At 40.9% G+C, this 18,070-nt stretch overlaps 3 protein-coding genes and 1 long non-coding RNA gene across 7 annotated transcripts in view; 1 reads left to right on the top strand and 3 right to left on the bottom strand.

The window, feature by feature from the left end:
* Positions 1–5,465, bottom strand: part of LOC105071317 (cyclin-dependent kinase inhibitor 2A-like) — a 30,470-nt gene extending 25,005 nt beyond the window's left edge. The window contains exon 1 of one of the 3 annotated variants that reach the window (XM_074361493.1): positions 5,335–5,465. The gene's annotated coding sequence lies outside the window, so the exon portion shown is untranslated. Of the gene's footprint in view, positions 1–3,295; positions 3,524–5,334 lie in introns of those variants that run through there. The other 2 variants (XM_074361492.1, XM_074361494.1) reach the window with 2 other exon arrangements.
* On the bottom strand, positions 1,233–3,736 carry LOC141577442 (tumor suppressor ARF-like). The gene has a single exon (XM_074361497.1). It carries the CDS (start codon positions 3,600–3,602, stop codon positions 3,240–3,242), a length of 363 nt encoding a protein of 120 aa, XP_074217598.1. The 5' UTR covers positions 3,603–3,736; the 3' UTR covers positions 1,233–3,239.
* Positions 3,819–11,961, top strand: LOC123617689 (uncharacterized). Its single transcript, XR_012506336.1, has 3 exons — positions 3,819–4,247; positions 5,353–5,468; positions 11,141–11,961. It is a non-coding gene; the product is annotated as an uncharacterized LOC123617689 (long non-coding RNA).
* Positions 6,096–17,701, bottom strand: CDKN2B (cyclin dependent kinase inhibitor 2B). 2 transcript variants are annotated; one of them, XR_012506332.1, is made up of 3 exons: positions 17,176–17,701; positions 13,790–14,913; positions 6,096–6,301 (listed from the first exon to the last, which is right to left on the bottom strand). XR_012506332.1 is itself a non-coding variant. In XM_074361496.1 (2 exons), exons 1-2 carry the CDS (start codon positions 17,308–17,310, stop codon positions 14,653–14,655), a joined length of 396 nt encoding a protein of 131 aa, XP_074217597.1. In that variant the 5' UTR covers positions 17,311–17,701; the 3' UTR covers positions 12,615–14,652. The 2 variants fall into 2 exon arrangements, 1 of the variants encoding a protein (XP_074217597.1); XM_074361496.1 differs by lacking the exon at positions 6,096–6,301 and having other exon boundaries at positions 12,615–14,913.
* Between the last annotated feature and the right edge of the window lie 369 nt (positions 17,702–18,070).

The raw sequence follows: 18,070 nt of genomic DNA, 5'->3' as shown, positions 1-18,070 counted from the left end.
CGTGAGCATGTATGTGTGCTCGTGTGTTGTGTGTGTGTGTGTGTGTAGGGAGAGAGAGAGGAAAAGAATAAAAGTTTACTGTTTTGAATTTTTAAAAACTGCCTAACTTTATAATGTAATAATTTTACATTCTATTATTCTTCAAAAACATGATGATATATAATTTCCCAGCTCTGAAATACTTCAGACCATAATTCCAGAGTGTAAGTGTACCATAATTTAACAACCTGATTGCTAGAATTTCAGGTAATTTTCAATTTCTTGCTATTATTTGTCTGTATTGGTCTTTGTCAGAATATTTCCTTAAGATAATGCCTTCATATAGAAAAACTGAATAAAAGTGTATGGATATTTTACAATTTCTTGATACATAACTGTAAAAATGTTCTTGCCGGTGGCTGTTTAGAAAAATTTACAAATCTTCAGTCAATAAACAGACACAAGATTATTCATCAGATGTGTGAAAACCAGAATTCAGAGAACTACAGTTTTTTAAAAAGCTATTCAATATAATACTTTTATATTTAGAAAATGAAACTATACCCATTGTTTACATAATGTAAGCTGTGGCATTAAAGCACCACAAAAACTTTTTATCAGGTTGGATTTTGGAGTAGACAGGATTCCCTGGCCTAGGGTATTTTAGGATGGAGTAGGGCAAGTAAGATTGTTATGCTTCTCAAAAAAGACTAAAGGTTTTAAAAGAGCAAAAACACTGGGCCAAACGTTCAGCCTTCCTTTAAGAAAGTATCTTTGAGGTGATGTGGACCATGTTACTATCAGGAGTCATTCACATATTGAGAAAATGGTTTAGCTTAACTCTACCATAGTCGTTACTAGTGATGAACTAATATGTAATTAGCAGACCTGTAAAATATTATGGACATACATAACAACAGACTGTGTCACTGTTGCCTTAGGATGAGCATGGACTTTTAAAAATTCAAGTCCCCAAAGAACTGAGCGAATATTAAGTGTTGATTTCTGAAAGGATTATTGTTCATTTAGAACACATATAAGCTAGGGATCATGTACACATTAGGAATAATAGTTTATACTACCTGTACGATGCTTACCTTGATAGGACACATGCTCTTAAAGGAGAGAAAAACCTCTAAGAGTTTCCAGATAGCAGTAAACAAATAAATATTTAAATTCATTAAAAATGACTATTTTGTAAATACACTCAGGTAGAAATAACAAATCAATTAATGAAATTAATCAGGCATGTGTGGATAAGAAACTAGTAATGTGGAATTTTATTATTTACACTTTCCAGTCATATAAAAAAGTCATAATGAACATACTTGCAGAAACTTTAAAAGACGTTAAAATAATAACACCTTACAGATCTGTATTGTTAAATAAGTCATACAAGTTATTTTTTAGCACTGTGACTCCCAAGGAATTGTGTGAATCCCAACATACATACTATCCATACATATTCTGAAATCAATAAAACCAATAGACATAACACATTAATATGAAATATATAATTATGTGTCATTTGTAATTATACTTCCAGATATTTATATACATGTATAATTTCATATATGAAGTTGGAGAATTGCACATATTTTTAAAACATATTCTATTCTATCCAAGTCATATGTTCTGTCTTCAGCTATTTGTTGAAAATTGGGCTTTTCATATAGTCAATGCATTTTTAAATAGCTTTCACTTCATTTCAGAAAATTGATATGTATCTTAAAAATGAGAAATAAATGGCTATTTTCAATGAAACTATCATTTTCATATGTTAACACTTTATACAATAAACAGACTATAAAATGAATATTTCTGTAATTTAAATTAATCACAGTATTTACAGTATGTATTCCTAAAATTGAAAAGATATAATTATAGTATTTACATAGATTAAAACTTCTACTTTGTTACTATAGATTTTTGAATGCAACCTAATTATTTAAATAAAGTAGCTTTATATACAGAGTAACATTAACAGCAATGAGATCCAAAAACATGGTGGCTAAATGTTTGCTGGTATGGATAAAGCACCATTTAAAAAAAAAGGATCCTATTAATGTTATAAAATGAACTAAAATCAAGTCCAGCAGCACGCCATGAAATTCTTTACAAAGCTCCTTCTACTAATTCTTAAAAAGCTGAACTTTCATAATAATGTGAAAAAGAAAATGTGTATTCTCCCTATAAATTGTTTGTAGTTTTTTTGTCAATAGAAATTGAGGCACTTAATTAAACGTCTAATTAAAAACGTTAACAGTTTTACATTTACATGTCAAAAGGTCTATTTACGTTACAATAAAAATTAATTCCCCCTCTGCTAGCCTTTGCTTTTCCAAAACATATATTCCCACGGAAATAGTGCCACAAGAATGGTAAAAAAAAAGTGAAGTCTCATTAATTTGTTTTTGGATTTATTATCCAAGCTTTAATTAGGATTCCACATATTGTAACTATATGTATATATAATATTTCAATTATTCTAGTCATAGGAAATTACATCGATGATGTAAAGATTGATCTGATGTGGGTACAAAACTACCTAGAATTCTTTTTTCAAAAAGTAGGCCTCACTTTTTAAAAAAGTGTTAATTGGGGCCTGAGATGACTAAAATCTGATCAGTGTGATCCTCAGACTCCTCACTGTACGTCTATCGGTTGCCAGACATACGGGCATTGTCCCGAGCATTTTAAATATAACCAGGCCGCTAAAGAAGAAACCTCCATCTCACCAAGAAAGTCCACCTCTATTGACTGCAAAAGCAAGTGTTTGCTCCTCTTAGCAGTTACTGATCCTTCGATCAATGTTACTATTTCGGGAAGTCAAACTCTGTTCGAGCCCCCACCCTCAAACCTCCTCCACTACTGGAAGGAGGGAGGGTTGACCTCGCAGGAAGGTTGGGGAGAAAAAAGGCGGTATCCAGAAAACTGAGACCGTTAGTAATACTTTCCTCCAGGGCGCAATAAAGTGCCTTAGAAATACACCTTGTGTGTGTGTGTGTGTGTTCACTGACTGCCACCCAGGAAATTCAGGAGTGACTGACTTCTAAAGTGGGTTTAGAATCTCCCGGTATCCCCCAGAGTTTCACGGGATTACTCAGGTGGGTGAAGGGGGCTCCAGGCTCAAAATACTAGAGAACGGCACTTCTAAGTAACAATAACCCGTATGGGGAGAAAGTGGAAGGAGCCTCCCACACAGTAACAACCTCCTCCAACCTCGTCCGGAAGATGTTTTATCTGAGTATTAGACTATATCAAACAAAATCATCCAAGGGCCGATTGTGCCCGGGATTTTCGAGGCCTTTCCTACCTGGTCTAGGATGCGGCTGCTGCGCTCTGCGCTGGCTCCTCACTAGCATCAGCACGAGGGCCGCAGCGGCCCGCACACCCGGCGCTGCCCACTCACCCGCTGGCCGCGCGATGTGCACCACGAAAGCCCTGACTCGCGGCGGGCCGCACGCGCGCCGAATCCGCACTGTGACCAGGAGCCGGCGCACCATGTTCTTGCCGCCGCGGAGCTCGGCGGGCGCAGTGCCGCCTTTTGGCTTCAGAGGTAGGCAGTTCGGCGCCCGCCCCCCGAGTCGCACACTGAAAACCGCGCACCGCCCCCCGCCCATCCCCGCCCCGCAGGCGCGCACCCGCCTTCCATGCGCGCGCCCGCTCGACCCCGACCTCCCCAGAGCTTAGAACCGTTCTGCGCACAACGCGCGCGGGAAAGGCCGGCAGAGGCGCCTGGCGGCGCGCGCGCGCGGGCGGCTAGCGTCCTAGGTTCCTCTCCCTCCCCCCAACCTCCTCTTTCCCGCCCGGTCCGCGCTCCCCCCCCCCACCTTTCCACCCTCCGCGCGGGCGCCCCACGCGGTGACAGCTCAAGGTCCTGACGCCACAACGCATCTCCAGGCAGCCCGCCCCCTCGCAACATCCGTCACCTGACCCTGCCATATCAGGAACCGCCGCGGTCCCGCTCGCGTCCCTGCTTGCCTGTCCCCCTTCCTTTATTATTCGCGCCCTTCGCCGAGGGTCCTCCATTTTTCCAAACCGGATTATTTAAAAGAGAAAAAGAAAGAAAGAAAGGGGGGGGGGGAAGCAAAGTCATCTCGTAGCTCTATCCTCCATTCAGGAGGCTGGATGTTATTTTTGAAAGAAATGGCGCTATGTTCCACTTCTAGATTTGGGAAATGAGTGAAATTAAAGGAAACTGCTGCGACATATGGACACTGCGTGGCGCTGGCGCCGCTGGAGCGGCGGGCCCGGGGCCGGACCAGGTAGGCGGAGCCGAACCCCAACCCCTGTTGGGTCCGGGAGCCCTTTCCCCTCCCTGTTCCCGGCGTTGCGGAGGGCTCTGGGCTAGGCCGACAGTCCATTCACCAGAATTTTTATTTTCGCTTTTAACCTCCGGCGCAGCGAAGCATCTGAACGCTTCTTCCTCTTTCCTCCGCCCGTGGTGCTCCCCTCCCCCACCAGCTGCTATTCGCTCTCCGCGAGGCCCGGCGTCCACTGGTCGTTACGCCCGCGGCGGCCCGCAGCCGCCGCCTCCTCCTCCCGCCCGGCTCTCCGACACCCTTCCCTCTTTCCGCCTGACTCCTCAGCGTGGTCCCTCTCCTCTGTCCTCTCCTCCTCGTTTCTTCCACATCACTGTTCCTTTCTTTCTGGACACCCACCCTGCTCCTCGCGCCGCTGTGGTCCTCTCTGCACAGGAAAAGCAGGGGAAGGAAAGGAAAGAGCCGCATAAAGCAGGGGTGAGTCGAGGACACCGCGGCGGCCTGAGGACACGGAGGAGCCGGGTTCCAGAGCGCTGTCTGACGGGTCCCAGCTCTCTGGCTGGATGGAGCTCTGACCCGGGCTCGCCTGCTCCCCGAAGGCGGGTGGTCGAGCCCAGGCCGCCGCTTTCAGGCGGACGGCGCTGACCCGATGCTCCAGCGTCCCAGGCCTGAAGTCAGTCTCGATCGGCTGAGAGCCTCGTGGGCTGGAGGCGCGGCCTGGCCGACCAGGCATGTAAGAGAGGATGTGGGACTAGGCCCAATCTTCGGAACTTGAAAGGTGGCCCACCTCGAAGTGGCTTCTTTTATATGTGCCCGGACCTAGTGGTTGAGCTGCAGAAGTGGATCCGCAGCGTGAGAACCGACAGGTCCAAAGGATCTGAGCCCCTCACTGTCTGGAGAAGGCAAGTGAGGCTTGGATGGTGCAATCACCGTACTGTAACTGAGAGGCCAGTTCCAGCGGCAGGCTGCTTCCACTCCCCACCTCTCACCTTGGCACAGGATGTAACCGCCTAACGGGCCGGTTAAAGTGAGACTTAGGGACCAGGCTTAAATAGCCACTCATTTTTACACACATCTTTTACAAACCTACCTCTCCCCTCTCCTGCAGGACTCCCTCAGAATTTACCAAACGTCGGGCTCCACACTGAGGCTGCTTGCCACTCCTCTGCGACAGAATAAAAGGGCTTTTTCTGCTCTTCACAAGGCTAGCTCTTTCTCCTTCAGGTCTGTTCTCAAGTATCCGGGCTCAGAGACTTTTCCTCTTTCAGGCACCATCATATCTCCGTATTTCTTTGTTGTTTTTGGTTTTGTTTTCCCTAAAGCACTTACCATACAGAAATCATCGTAAGTAATTGTTTGTTTGTTTGTCTCTCAATAGTTAGTATGTAGTTAGTATGTAAACTCTGTGGAAGGCCCAACTTGCTCTGTCTTCCTCCTCCCACCCTCCGCACCACCCGTCCCCCACCCCCCAGCACAAATCTCATAGGAGAGATGGACTAGTAAACACGTACAATTATGAGAAAATTTCGCTTTATGGCAAACAGAGGGGGGGTACTTTAGGGAGTGGGGGGATCAGAGAAAGCATCCTTGAGGGAAAATGTTGCCCAATCTCAGCATAGTATTATTTAAAGTCTCTAGAGAAGGGGAGGAGTTAGGGATTTCCTGGACCCCGGCAGTTTAATTAGCTGTGGCAATAAATCATGGTGAGTGAGGGTGAGAAGATCTGTATTACACATTTCTTGAAATTATTAGTCAGAGTTCTCCAGAGAGACAGTACCAATAGGGTGTGTGTGTGTGTGTGTGTGTGTGTGTGTTTGTGTGTGTGTGTATGATTTATTTTAAGGAACTGGCTTACCCAATTGTGGGGGCTGGCAAGTCTGAAATCTGTAAGACAGGTAGACAGGCTGGAGACTCCCAGAAGAGCTGATGTTGCAGTTTTGAGTCAGAAGGCAGCCTGGAGACTGATCTTTCTTCTTTGAGCAACTTCTTTTCACTTAAGGCCTTCCAATGATTGGATGAGGCCCAGGTGCATTATGGAGGATAATCTTTGTTCAAGTCTGTGGATTCAAATGTTAGTTATATCTAAAAAAAAAAAAAAACTTTACAGCAATAAAAAGACTGTTGTTTGACCAAACAGTTGGGTACCATAGACTAGCCAAGTTGACACATGAAATGTGACATCACGTTATCTCATTATGCTGGAGAGGTCTGCTGAGCCTCAGTTTCCCAGCCAAGTTTAAATTCAGAAGATTTGTCTGTGTTGATTGGGCCTGTATAGCTTAACCTATAACCCTTCTCTCTCCACCCAAACTTATTCTTGATAAAAGGAGAGTTGCCCACTTCAGAGGAATGCCATTTGAGTAAGACCAATGAGTAAAATTGTAACACAGTAAGCACTGTATTCGATGAACATAAATTTTACACCTTAAACTTAAATCCCATCTTCGTTTTCTTCTGCTGCCCAACACCTATGTTTTGTTAGTTGTGGTATGCAGGGGAATTCTATCTAATTTTAGTGTTAGACTAAGCAAAATACAATTATGAAGATGAATCTTTAGCAACACAACTAATTTGTGGTGTTCCAAAGACGTTTGGAATTCCAAATGATTTTTGATTATGTGCTCTTCAAAAACAGTATGATCAAAAACTGAACAGTGTTATTTGTGTGCACTTTCACTTATGTTACTCATTTTATCACCACAGTGGCCCTTTAAATCTGGGATTACTAATCTAGTTTACAGGTGAGAAAACTGAGGCCCAGAGGGACGCAAATCTTTGATTGCTTTATGGCCAGCAAGTGCCAGGGCTGGAATCATTAAGAAGTTCTTTGGACTACAAACTCTTTCTTTTGTACTAAAGGCCAAAGTCAATGGGGAGTGAGCTACTGATGGGTCATTTGTGCAGACAGAAGACCACTAAATATTGGAGCTTTTTTTTTTCCTCTCTTCCTTTTGCTTAAAAACTGACTTGCAAGATCTGAGTTTTAGATTGGTGGCAAATGATTTCTATTTTGAATCAGCAAATTCATCCAACAGGCAGAGATAGGAGGGGGCATTTACTTAACATATCTTGTCTGTACCACCCACCCCACCCCTAGTCATGATGTTCCAGGACACTAGCTTTTTCCCTCAGGTATCTCTTGATTATCAAATTCCTTGAGAAACGTCCCTACTATTGCACATGCTCAAAATGAAAAGCCCAAAGGTATAAGACAAAAGACACCATAAGCAAGATTTAAAAACCATTATTTGAACATATATGACAAAATATTAACTTCTAGAATACATAAATAAATACTGAAATGAGTAAAAAAAAAAAAAAGTAACCCAGTATAAAAATTAGCAAAGAATATAACTGGCAGTTTAGAGGATGTACAAATAGTCAAATGGCCAAAAATACATGAAATTGTACTAAATTTTACTGATTAGTAAAGAAACATAACAAAAACACTGACATATACCTATAGGTGTGGCAAAAACTAAAAGGAGAGATGACACTGGCAAAGTTGTCAGAAAACAATCACTCTTGTGGGGAGGGTATAGCTCAAAGAGGTAGAGTGCATGCTTAGCATACACAAGGTCCTGGGTTCAATCTCCAGTACCTATTCTTAAAAAAGTAAATAAATAAACCTAATTATCCCCCCCCAAAAAAAACCTAAAAGAAAAAAAGAAAACAATCACTCTTACATTCTATTGTAACTAGGTGCATTCACTTTGGAGGGCAACTTCACAGTTTTTATCAAAACTATATGCATATACATCCTCTGTCTCAGCAAGTCCACTCCTGTACCTCATATAAGTGTGCAAAGAAACATGTACATAAATATAGAAAGATTTTACACACACACACATATACAGATATACACTGTATGTTTTACATGTACCCTTAGCCTCAGCAATATCACTCCTATAAATTGCTACAGATAGGTCATGTAAGGATGTGAAAAGGTTCTTTATAGCATGATATGTAGTAGGAGAAAAAGGAAATAATTTACATGGTTGTCAATAGGAGACTGGTTTTAAAAAATTGGGGTTCCTCCATAAAATAAAGAACTATGCAGCTGTACAAGAAATGAAGTGCATCTCTATATACTAATGCAAATTGTCAAAGACCTACTGCGAATCAAAGAAAACAAGTTGCAGAATTGTATGATCCCATTTACATTTTCCAAATGTGTGTGTTCGGGCAGGGGTATTTACCATTATATGTACCTATATATCTGGAAGGCTGATTACTTTTTTAAAATAGTGGCTACTCCTGGATAGTGAGAATGGTGGGTAGGGAGGTTTCAGGAAATTTTATTTTCTATACTGTTTGAAAATTTACCATGAACAAGAATTTTAAAGTAACAATGGAAATTTGGGGCTTCAAACCTAGAGGTTTTTTTTAAGTTTATTTTAGGTTTATCTTGATTTAAAAAAAATTTTAATTGAAGTATAGTCTATTTACAATGTGTTAGTTTCTGGTGTACAGCATAGAGATTCAATTATATAAATGTATGTATGTATGTGTATATATATATATATATATATATATATATATATATATATTCCTTTTCATATTCTTTTCCAATATAGGTTATTACAAGATATTGAATATAGTTCCTTGTACTAAAACCTAGAGATTCTAATTCGGTTGTCCTAAAGTTGGTCAGTGAATTCAAAATTTAGACCCCTCCAAGAGTAATTGAGAGCCAAGGTTGAGAACCACTTCCCTATATGTTGGTCTCAGATGACCGGTGTGGATAGCATCATTGTACAGATATAATAAATATCTGAGGGGCGAATGTAAAATAAAATGCCATGTAATTTTTCCCTAGAAAGGGGATGACATTAAATTCTTCTGTTTAAGGTGGGATTTAAACAGATCAAAAGGCTCCTGAAACCCTGGAATAAATTCATATACGATACCTCTAACAAAGGCAATCCAGAGATTAGAGAATAGTAGAGGATGACAAAATATTTTAGGCAAGGTTATAGCTTGTAACTCTAGGTGGCATATTAGGAGCAGGTACAGGAGTCTGTAAAGGGTACCACTGTGCCCTAGGAAAGGTGGTAGAGGTTAGTAACTCATAACCTACAGATGGAATGAGAAGCCATTGAGTATAAATATTTCTAACATTCACCCTTCAGAAGCAAACTTCATGTGTTGTCAATCTGTTGACCTTTCAGTGGCTTTGTGAACAGAATAAGTTGCTTACTGTTTTATACTTATATGTTATCTCTTATAAACATATTATAAAATACACTGACATTATTTATAACTTAGTCTGATAAAGAAAATGCAATTATTTATACTAAGAGATGAGTGAAATCTGAAGGACAATGGATAACCCTTACCTATCTGGTGTAGGACTGTATCAAAAGCTACCCAAACAGCAGACACTCATTACTAGTCCTGACTGCCACTCTGCCGTCTAGAGCCCAGTAACTGGTAACTAGTCAGAAAAAAGTGGAATTCTCAGGGAAACCAAGTTTTTAGCTAAGGAAAGAGGATGGGGAAATTTGTGCAGGGATAAGAAGGTAGAGGGGGGTTTGTTCAAAAAGAAATAGAGACCCAGACATCACATAAGAGAAGGTTGAAACAAAGTAGTACCACTCATATCATAATATAGACTATTCCAAAAATAAGATAGACAAAAAGATTATGCCTTTTGGGAGGAGGCCAAATTTTAAAGAAAAACGGGCATGGTTTAATCACTGTAATTGGTTTTCAGTTTAACTCTGTTGTAAAATATTTTCCCTGCCAGCACTGACTCTAGATCTACTGGAGGTCTAACGTCACGAGCTTCTGAATGGGAAGGGGATTAATAGGTGTTTGGGGTTCCTTTGTAAACTTCCAGTAGAATGTGAATGTCTGTGAGACAGCAAATCATCTTCATTCATCTCTTAGAGTTTTTTTTTCCCCCAGAAAAATCTTTGGTTTGTATTTATTTCAAACTTCAAATTAGTAAATCAGAATTGGGTGCTCAGTTGTGACATACATGCTGATTTATATTACTGTGTTTAATATGTAATCCATGCCAATTACATATTATTTCATTAGCAGCACTGGCTTCAAAGCACTACTTCCGTTATTACATAATTAACAAAGGGATGATATATAAAAGTTACCATTTCTATAAAGTATTTTTTGCCTTATGCAAGAAACTCTAAGTGAGGGATTCAAGAGGTCAAAAAGGACTCCTACCATTTGTTATAGCTGATATTGAGAAATGCTTTATAGAAAATCAAGACGGTAGGGAATGAGTAGATTCCCATCATTTTAGGCCTCGAATTATTTCACAAATCCTATCAGCTTGTAGACCATAACAGTTTAGTTTGATTTGATTAATTATGTTGAACTATTGACCCATTTTCCACAGAACACCACCATGCCTCTCTTCCTTCTAGTCCTTTTGTTGCTTTTCTTTTTGTCTCATTCTCGGCCCTCCTGAAATGGCAGACTTGTACATATTTAGGTGACACAGAGCTCTTCCCTGACCAGCTAGTTCCTACTAGCACCCAGGCAACATTTACAGACCTGAAGTTTCAAGGAATCCAATGGAAACAAACCAGAAAGTACAGAGGTTTAGAAATAGGTCTGTAAAATCCATAACAGCTGTTTACAGAGTTACTCATCTTCTAATGACTTTTCTACATATTTTAGCTTTCTCATGCCTTTGCACTTTCTATCTCTTCTAATATTCCCAACATTTTCTCCCAACATTTTCTCTTGGTTCTAACTCCTATACCAACCCCTTTTAGGTTAGAATCCCTTGTTATATGTGTACTTAAAAACCATTGTTTTCTTTGGGAACATTTACACTAGTTTGTGAATACCTACTTCAGCATTATTCTAATAAATGTATTCAGTCTACCTGCTTAGCTCACTTGAAGTGATTTTTTTTTTTTTAGTGACTCTGAGTGACATGAGAGAAATGCAAAATGCAAAAGAAAAAAAATCAGAGGTAAGATGAAGTAAGAAAGAGCTTAAAATTAAGCTATTTTGGCAAAGCATCTTTTCTGTGCTGGTACCCATAAGCTTGTCTGTAATTTTCAGCTAACTGGTGGAGGTAGTGTTTATAAAGATTCTGCCCCTCTCTCCACCCAGGGCTCCAGAATTTAAAATGTGTCTTCTCTCCACTCCTCTATATAGCTTTTTGGGGGCTCATATCATGGCAAAAATCATTATTAATAAAATATAAGACCACATTACAGTCATGTGTGCAACAAATGCATAAAAGGATAAAACTTTAGTGATGATAGGGAGCTTAAAAGTAATCTAGTCCAACTCCCAACTTGTATAAATGAGGAAATTGAGGCTAATCAATGTCACATGACTTAACAGGCCATATATTGAATTAGTTGAAGAACCAATTCTGAAACCCAGGTCTTCTACCTTCCAGTGAAGTCCTAATTTCTCTTTACTTCATTCCTTCTTTCTTCCCTGGGATTATGAATAGAACAGGAGAAGATACTGGAAGTATTATGATTCAATTGTTGTTGCTCCTTCAAGTAATTTTTAAAATTAAAATCTTCCTATTTTCTTATGTTCTCTGTCTTTTTTAGCTTGGTAATTGAACACTGACATTTATACCAACCTAAAGTTTATTTTTCAAGTTTTCACAAAATAAAAAAATAGTTTGTTAATAATGAATGTCAGATTTTGGTTATGATTAGCTGCTGACATAAACATGAAAACAGAATTCTTACGCTGTAGATGACACTAGCTTTTGTATTTGTTTCAAAGGCAGTCAACAAGAGTGCTTCTTCAAATGATTTCTATCATTTTTGCAGATCATTAATCCTACTTGCTCTTTTTTAGGTAGAGTGGCCATGTCTTGAGCATTGGAAAAATTATACCCTGTCATAAAAACAAGCAGTCTTAGGAAAAGCATAAGAGGGAAATAAGCATGTCTTTTGTTTTTTGAAATACAGAATTACTTACAGAGGTGATGGAAAAAAATCTCTGTTGACGATTACCTATTAACACACAAGTAGTTTGTTTTTAACATTTCCCATAAAGGAAGGGCAATATAGAATCTCAATGTAAGTGTAAGTTAATTTTATTTATTTGCTGAAGGTCAGTTATGTACCTAGCTTCACTAATTTGGTCCTGGACACTGTATTCTTCTTATTTTTGTCATAATACAGAAACAAAATATCATAAAAGCATTCCTATGAACACACTTTCCCAAACCTGTTTGGAGTTGTAAGGACCTTGAGCACTCTGTTTGAATCTATTTCATTCTTTATATCTCAAATTACTAACATTAGCCATTAGAACACAGGAAATTTTAAATAGATTTTGCTTTCATAGTAAATCATCCCTGTTTTCTCATCCATTCACTCAGCTGAAAAAGGAAATATAAAAATGAGGCCAAATGAATACATTTTTGAGTTCTGAATTTATTTCACTTCCAGATCTTGCAATGAAGGTCAGGTAGTAAGATTGGTACAAACCTTGGTAATATTTTAGATTTAGATACAGAAATTAACATATATATATTTTTTGTAATTGCACAGTGGAGCCAGAGGCAGGGTTCCTGTATATAGAGCTATGTTTGTTTGCATGTATCCTTCAAAGTGAAATCTTTACAAACTTAACAGTATATACTTCTTGTGCTGCTGATAAAACACACCAGCCAAACCTGCCTACCAGGTGGATTTGAAACTGAATTTACTTTTACATGCACTTATAAATTACTATTTCAGTCCAACCAAGTGGTTCTTGATGTCCAATGTATAATGTTTTTGTTTTGCCAAATATATGTCATTCATTTATATATATATAACTGTGGACCTCACAGTACCATATTACATTTTTCATATATATTACACATATGAAAATTTTATACATTATATATTTATGAAAAAATGTAATATGGTGCCCTGTGAGATCCACAACCACATTTTCTTGATTTAATTTCCCTTAATATTAGAGTGTCATAAGATTTTGCAATATTTAAGTTAAAAATGAAATCACATTTTAAGCCAAAATCTTAGGAGTCCAATCTCTATTTTTAAAAAATTAAAGCAATGAAGTATCAGTTGTTCCAATGCTATAATGTATCAAGTAGCACTGGAAATTAAGTCCCCAAACAGTGCACGTTGAGTTTGTTCAGCAGATATTGACGTTCTACAAGCCATCATTATATATATTTTCAACAATTTTATATTCAATCTACTCTTTCAGCGAAACTTTGGGAAATATCCCGAGATAATTTACTGGGTAAGTGCATCCATCTTCTAAAAGACATTTGTAATATTTCAGTTTGACCCCGTAGACACTCTATTAAAGGAAACAAAATTTAAGTAATAAACAGGTGAAGGGTGAAAGTAATCTAGATGTTGGCACTGTGCCATAGCTTCATTTAAAAGCTATAGTTCTTCCTCTCCCCTTTCCTAAGGGCCAGAGTTACTTAGTTATTTAAAGTCTCCGTATTAAGACTGTTACTGAAGAACCTAGAAGTACAAAATATCACGAAATCTTTTCAAGTTGCACACAGCGGGTTTTCTGTATCCTACCGTATATAAGGCAAATCGTTACAGTTAACCACCTACCTACGGTTGCTCTTGCTACAATCCACGTCAGCCTGTGCGCGGACTTGTCAGCCTGTGCGCGGACTTCTGGAACCCCGCAGGAATCTCGCTGAGATTGAATAACAAACAGCAAAAGCCCTCCCCTTTCGGAGAGCTGTTCAACACCATCTTGATGAAGGGATTTTTGAATAAGCGGGCAAACTCGAGATGGCTCCCAGATTCCCTTTTCCCAGGCACTATCCAGTGGACCGGGCTCGAGTCTCCAAGGTTTCAGTAAGTATCGTCTTGCACGTGACTTGCTCTGCTCCGCCCACCGTGTAAAGGAAGCGTTGGGTGCCTACTGACGCTTATGTCGACCGTTGTCACTGTCTGGTCCTGTTTTCACCTTTTCCCTCAGAGCCCCCAGGGCCTAACGCCCGAAGTGGGGATTCACAAGGGGCTCCTTCAAGGTCAGTGGGGCGGACCTTATCACCTGCCTCCAACGCGAATGCCAATCACTGCCGCCTCCCACTCCGCCCCAGCATCTTCTGTGTGAAGAGTCAGCACCAGGGATCTCTTGTGGACTTCTTCACAGGCCACTTTTCTCCAGAAAACCCCGAAAAGTAAACCTAGGAGTTTCATATTCCGCTCCTAAATCTTGCTGGAAACCCATGTGCTCCACCTCTCTCACCTCTCTGCGTTTGGCTTCGAGGCGAGTGTCGAGGGCTACATCCAGGAAAAAAAGAAAAAAAAAATTTTATTCCCAGTCTGCCACTTCTTTCCTGCGGAGAATCGAGTCGCCCAGGAAGACTTAACGCCGCTCCATGTTTGCAGCCCTTATTGAATTGAGTTAGGGTGGGGAATTGGAGAGAAGAGTCGTTGTGGGCGGTTGTATGCACGCACCATCAGTCTCCTGCGGCCGTGTGCAGGTACCGGGCGACGTCGCGGTGGCCCCGCTCCTCAGCCAGGTCCACGGGCAGGCGGCCCCAGGCGTCCCGCACGTCCAGCCGCGCCCCGGCTCGGTGCAGCGCCACCAGCGTGTCCAGGAAGCCCTCCCGGGCTGCGTCATGCACAGGTCGGGTGAGGGTGGCGGGGTCCGCGCAGTTGGGGTCCGCGCCATGGAGCAGCAGGAGCTCGGCCACTCGGACGCTGCCCATCATCATGACCTGCCCGGGAGAGAAGAGTGATCACGAAGGCCGTAGGGGCAGGTAGAGACTTTGCAAAGAAATACCTATTCATGAAGTATCCATCTAACGTAGAGGCGCTTACAAGCCTCAAGAGTCTAGGTAAGCTTTATTTGCTGACCCAGTTACCCGCCACTCCCCACCCCGGCCCTAATTAGTTCCATTTGATTCTTCAAACATGGGAAGACAAGAAAGCGCTAATGATAAAGACCTTGTAGTCGCTGTGGGGGAAAAAAGATTCTTTTTCTTTCGATTTCCATTGAAACATGGAATCTATTTTGTTAAATGATTTAAGTGTGTTGGGGGGTTAAGTTTAAAGACTCAGTAAGTTACTAAGTCTTAAATTATTTCCCTTGCTGTCTCCTCTACCCCAGTCATAATCCCGATCTGAAAATATTTATTAGACAGTTAGCTGATTTAAAAAAAAAGAAGTTTAGAGTAATGCTTTAGGAAAGAAAATAAACAACTAAGTTTAAAACAAGGTTTACTTTGTTTAGCTCTTGTATTAATCCCCTGTGGAAGGCTTTTTCTTTTCACTGTTACATACATCTGTGCTCATAAAGGGAATATAGTCCCACAGTTTGAGCCAAAAATGGAGATAGAGGTGAAACAATAAAGTCACTTACAGTTTTATAAGATGATGAAAACAAATTTTTTTTAAAATAAAAGGTTCACCACTTTTAATATTTAGTGTTAGAGATAAGGGCTAAAGTTTAAAGGGTAATATATTTAATGTAATGTAAAATAAATACAATATTTACATTGCACAGGATTTTATAATGTACTAGGATTTTATAGTGTTAAATAGTAAATATTTGCTATATAAAAAAGAGCTGGGATCTTAGCAGTTAAATCAGAGCAATGCATAATTTTAAAAGATGTTTTAGAGCTGTAATCTTACAGTATCCATTTGTGTACATGTACATTATGCAAGCATTTACTTTCTTATTTTAACAATAAAACACTTTTTAATAACTACCCACAATGGAGTTACTTGTTTTTGTGAGTTTGTTTTAAAATGTACCACAGAATCAAAAGATAGTATGCTAATTTTTTGTTTCATGAATAACAAAAACATTCATTTCCTCCCTTAAAAACCATGATACGTTATGATTTCTATTAGTGATGTTAAGGGCATTTCATATAAAAGGAAAAGGGGAAAAGTGGTTCTTAATATCTTAGAAAATGGTGAATTAAAAAGACAAACCTCTTCTTACAATTATTCATATAATTTGACATCTTTAAGAACTACTTTACAATAATTTTGCTCCTTTAAACTATCTCTCATTTCTTCTATCACTTCATATGAATTAAAAAAGAATGAACACATATTTTCTTTAAAATATACGCGATTAACAAGATTCCCTAAAGATAGCTTGGTTCTGGGAGGTGACTGTGAGGTGGGTACTAACTATGACCATAATAGTCAACAGTAAAGCACAAAACATTAACTTAGATTTTAAAGGAATTAGAAAATATATTAGTATCAATTAAAGCTGGATTAATAGTTAAACATATTGAATAAATTAATTTTAACAATGAAGAGGCTAATTATGAACAGACTTTGCCATTTTAAAAAGGTGAAGGAATGCTTATGTAATCCAAGCATTCAGTATAAAAATTAAACAATAAAAATCTATTGAAGCATATTTTTTCTTAGGTAACACTCAAGAGACTGCTAACATAAAAGGAATTAAGTACTGTGATTGAGGAATCCTGTCTTATTTCGTCGTATTCAATTCACCTGTATGAGGAAAGAATACAAAATTTCATATCGCAGCTTAAAAATTCATAGTGATATTTTTCATGTGCTATGATTTAGTATGATTCCTTAAATCCAATCCAAATTGTTGTAACTTGTAATTTAATTATCTTAGTCGTTGAAAGTTGATCGCTGTTTGTCGAAAGGCAAAAAGGGCAAGACAAAACAATTCTCCCCCAAATAACCTCTCCTTTCTCCCTTTCCTCCCCAAATGAATCTATTTCTTGCATCTTTTATCATGAGATGAGAAAGGGATTATTGGTCTCTTTCTCTACCGTTAAAAAGAAACCAAACCGAAGGGGTGAGTTGTCCAACCCCTTTCTTTAGAATTTTTGAAAACCTGCTTTACACTTGAGCTCCACACTCCAGCAAGAGATACAGATCTAAGCCAGCGGACATCTCAAGTTGCAGCTGCGTCCCACAGAGACCACGGACCCGTGTTCCTACGCCCCCTGCCGGCGAGGCCCGGGTGCCCCAGCTACCTGGATCGGGCGCCTGCCGAAGCGGCTGAGTCCGTTGGGATCCGCACCGGCTTCCAGGAGCTGCCGCACGGTCTCCACTTGCCCCCGCGCCGCGGCATTAGCCAGGCGGGCATCGCCGCCGCCACCACTGAGCATACCCTTGTCCTCCTCGCTCAATTCGCAGCCCTCAGACGCAAACTGTCCCGGATAATCCACCGCTGGCTGTGAGCTTCGCAACACCCCTCCCTCCCGTCCCACCTCGCCCTGGCGCACTCTCCCCACTCCGGGAGAGCTCAGCTCAGCTTCAGGCCCCTTTCACCGTCCTTCTGCAGCTTGGGGGGACCCGTACAACGGCCAACCGGCCCGTAGTTAAGCTGGACTTTCCCAGATCGCTGCCAGGAAAAGGCGTCTCACGCAGTCGCAGCCTCGCGTGAATCCGCTCTGGCCACAGAGTGCGGGCGCGCTGCGGCGTGCTCACCGCCGAGCTCCCCCTGGCAGAGTGGAGAGCCGGCAGAGACTGAATCGGTTCCCAGCTGGGCTGCGGGGCTGGGCTCTACCCACCTCCTTAGGCTCCGCCCCTGTCCGTCCAGCCGGCGCGGGCACGTCCCACTGTGCTGGCTGGGAGACCTGGCAGGCAGATGACGTTACAGTCGACGAGGGTAGGGGCGGGGGGAGCAGCCCAGACGGTGCTGGGACGCATGCGCCAGACACCGGCGGCCCCCACTAAGCAACTAGCTGAGCAACTCGCTGCGGGGTGTCCAGCAAAGCCTAGGCTAAGTTTTTTGGAAACGTTAAATCATTGCGCTCAGCTCCCAATCACCTACCTCCAGCAGGCGGAGCAGAGGATTTCTATTCCTTCAGCTCCGGGCCAGCTGGTTTTACTTGGAGATGTCAGTCGCTCCCTGTATAATCAAAA

This window comes from Camelus bactrianus, chromosome 4 (assembly GCF_048773025.1).
Source record: "Camelus bactrianus isolate YW-2024 breed Bactrian camel chromosome 4, ASM4877302v1, whole genome shotgun sequence".
NCBI lineage: Eukaryota > Metazoa > Chordata > Mammalia > Artiodactyla > Camelidae > Camelus > Camelus bactrianus.
This window is presented reverse-complemented; position numbering and strand designations above follow the sequence as displayed.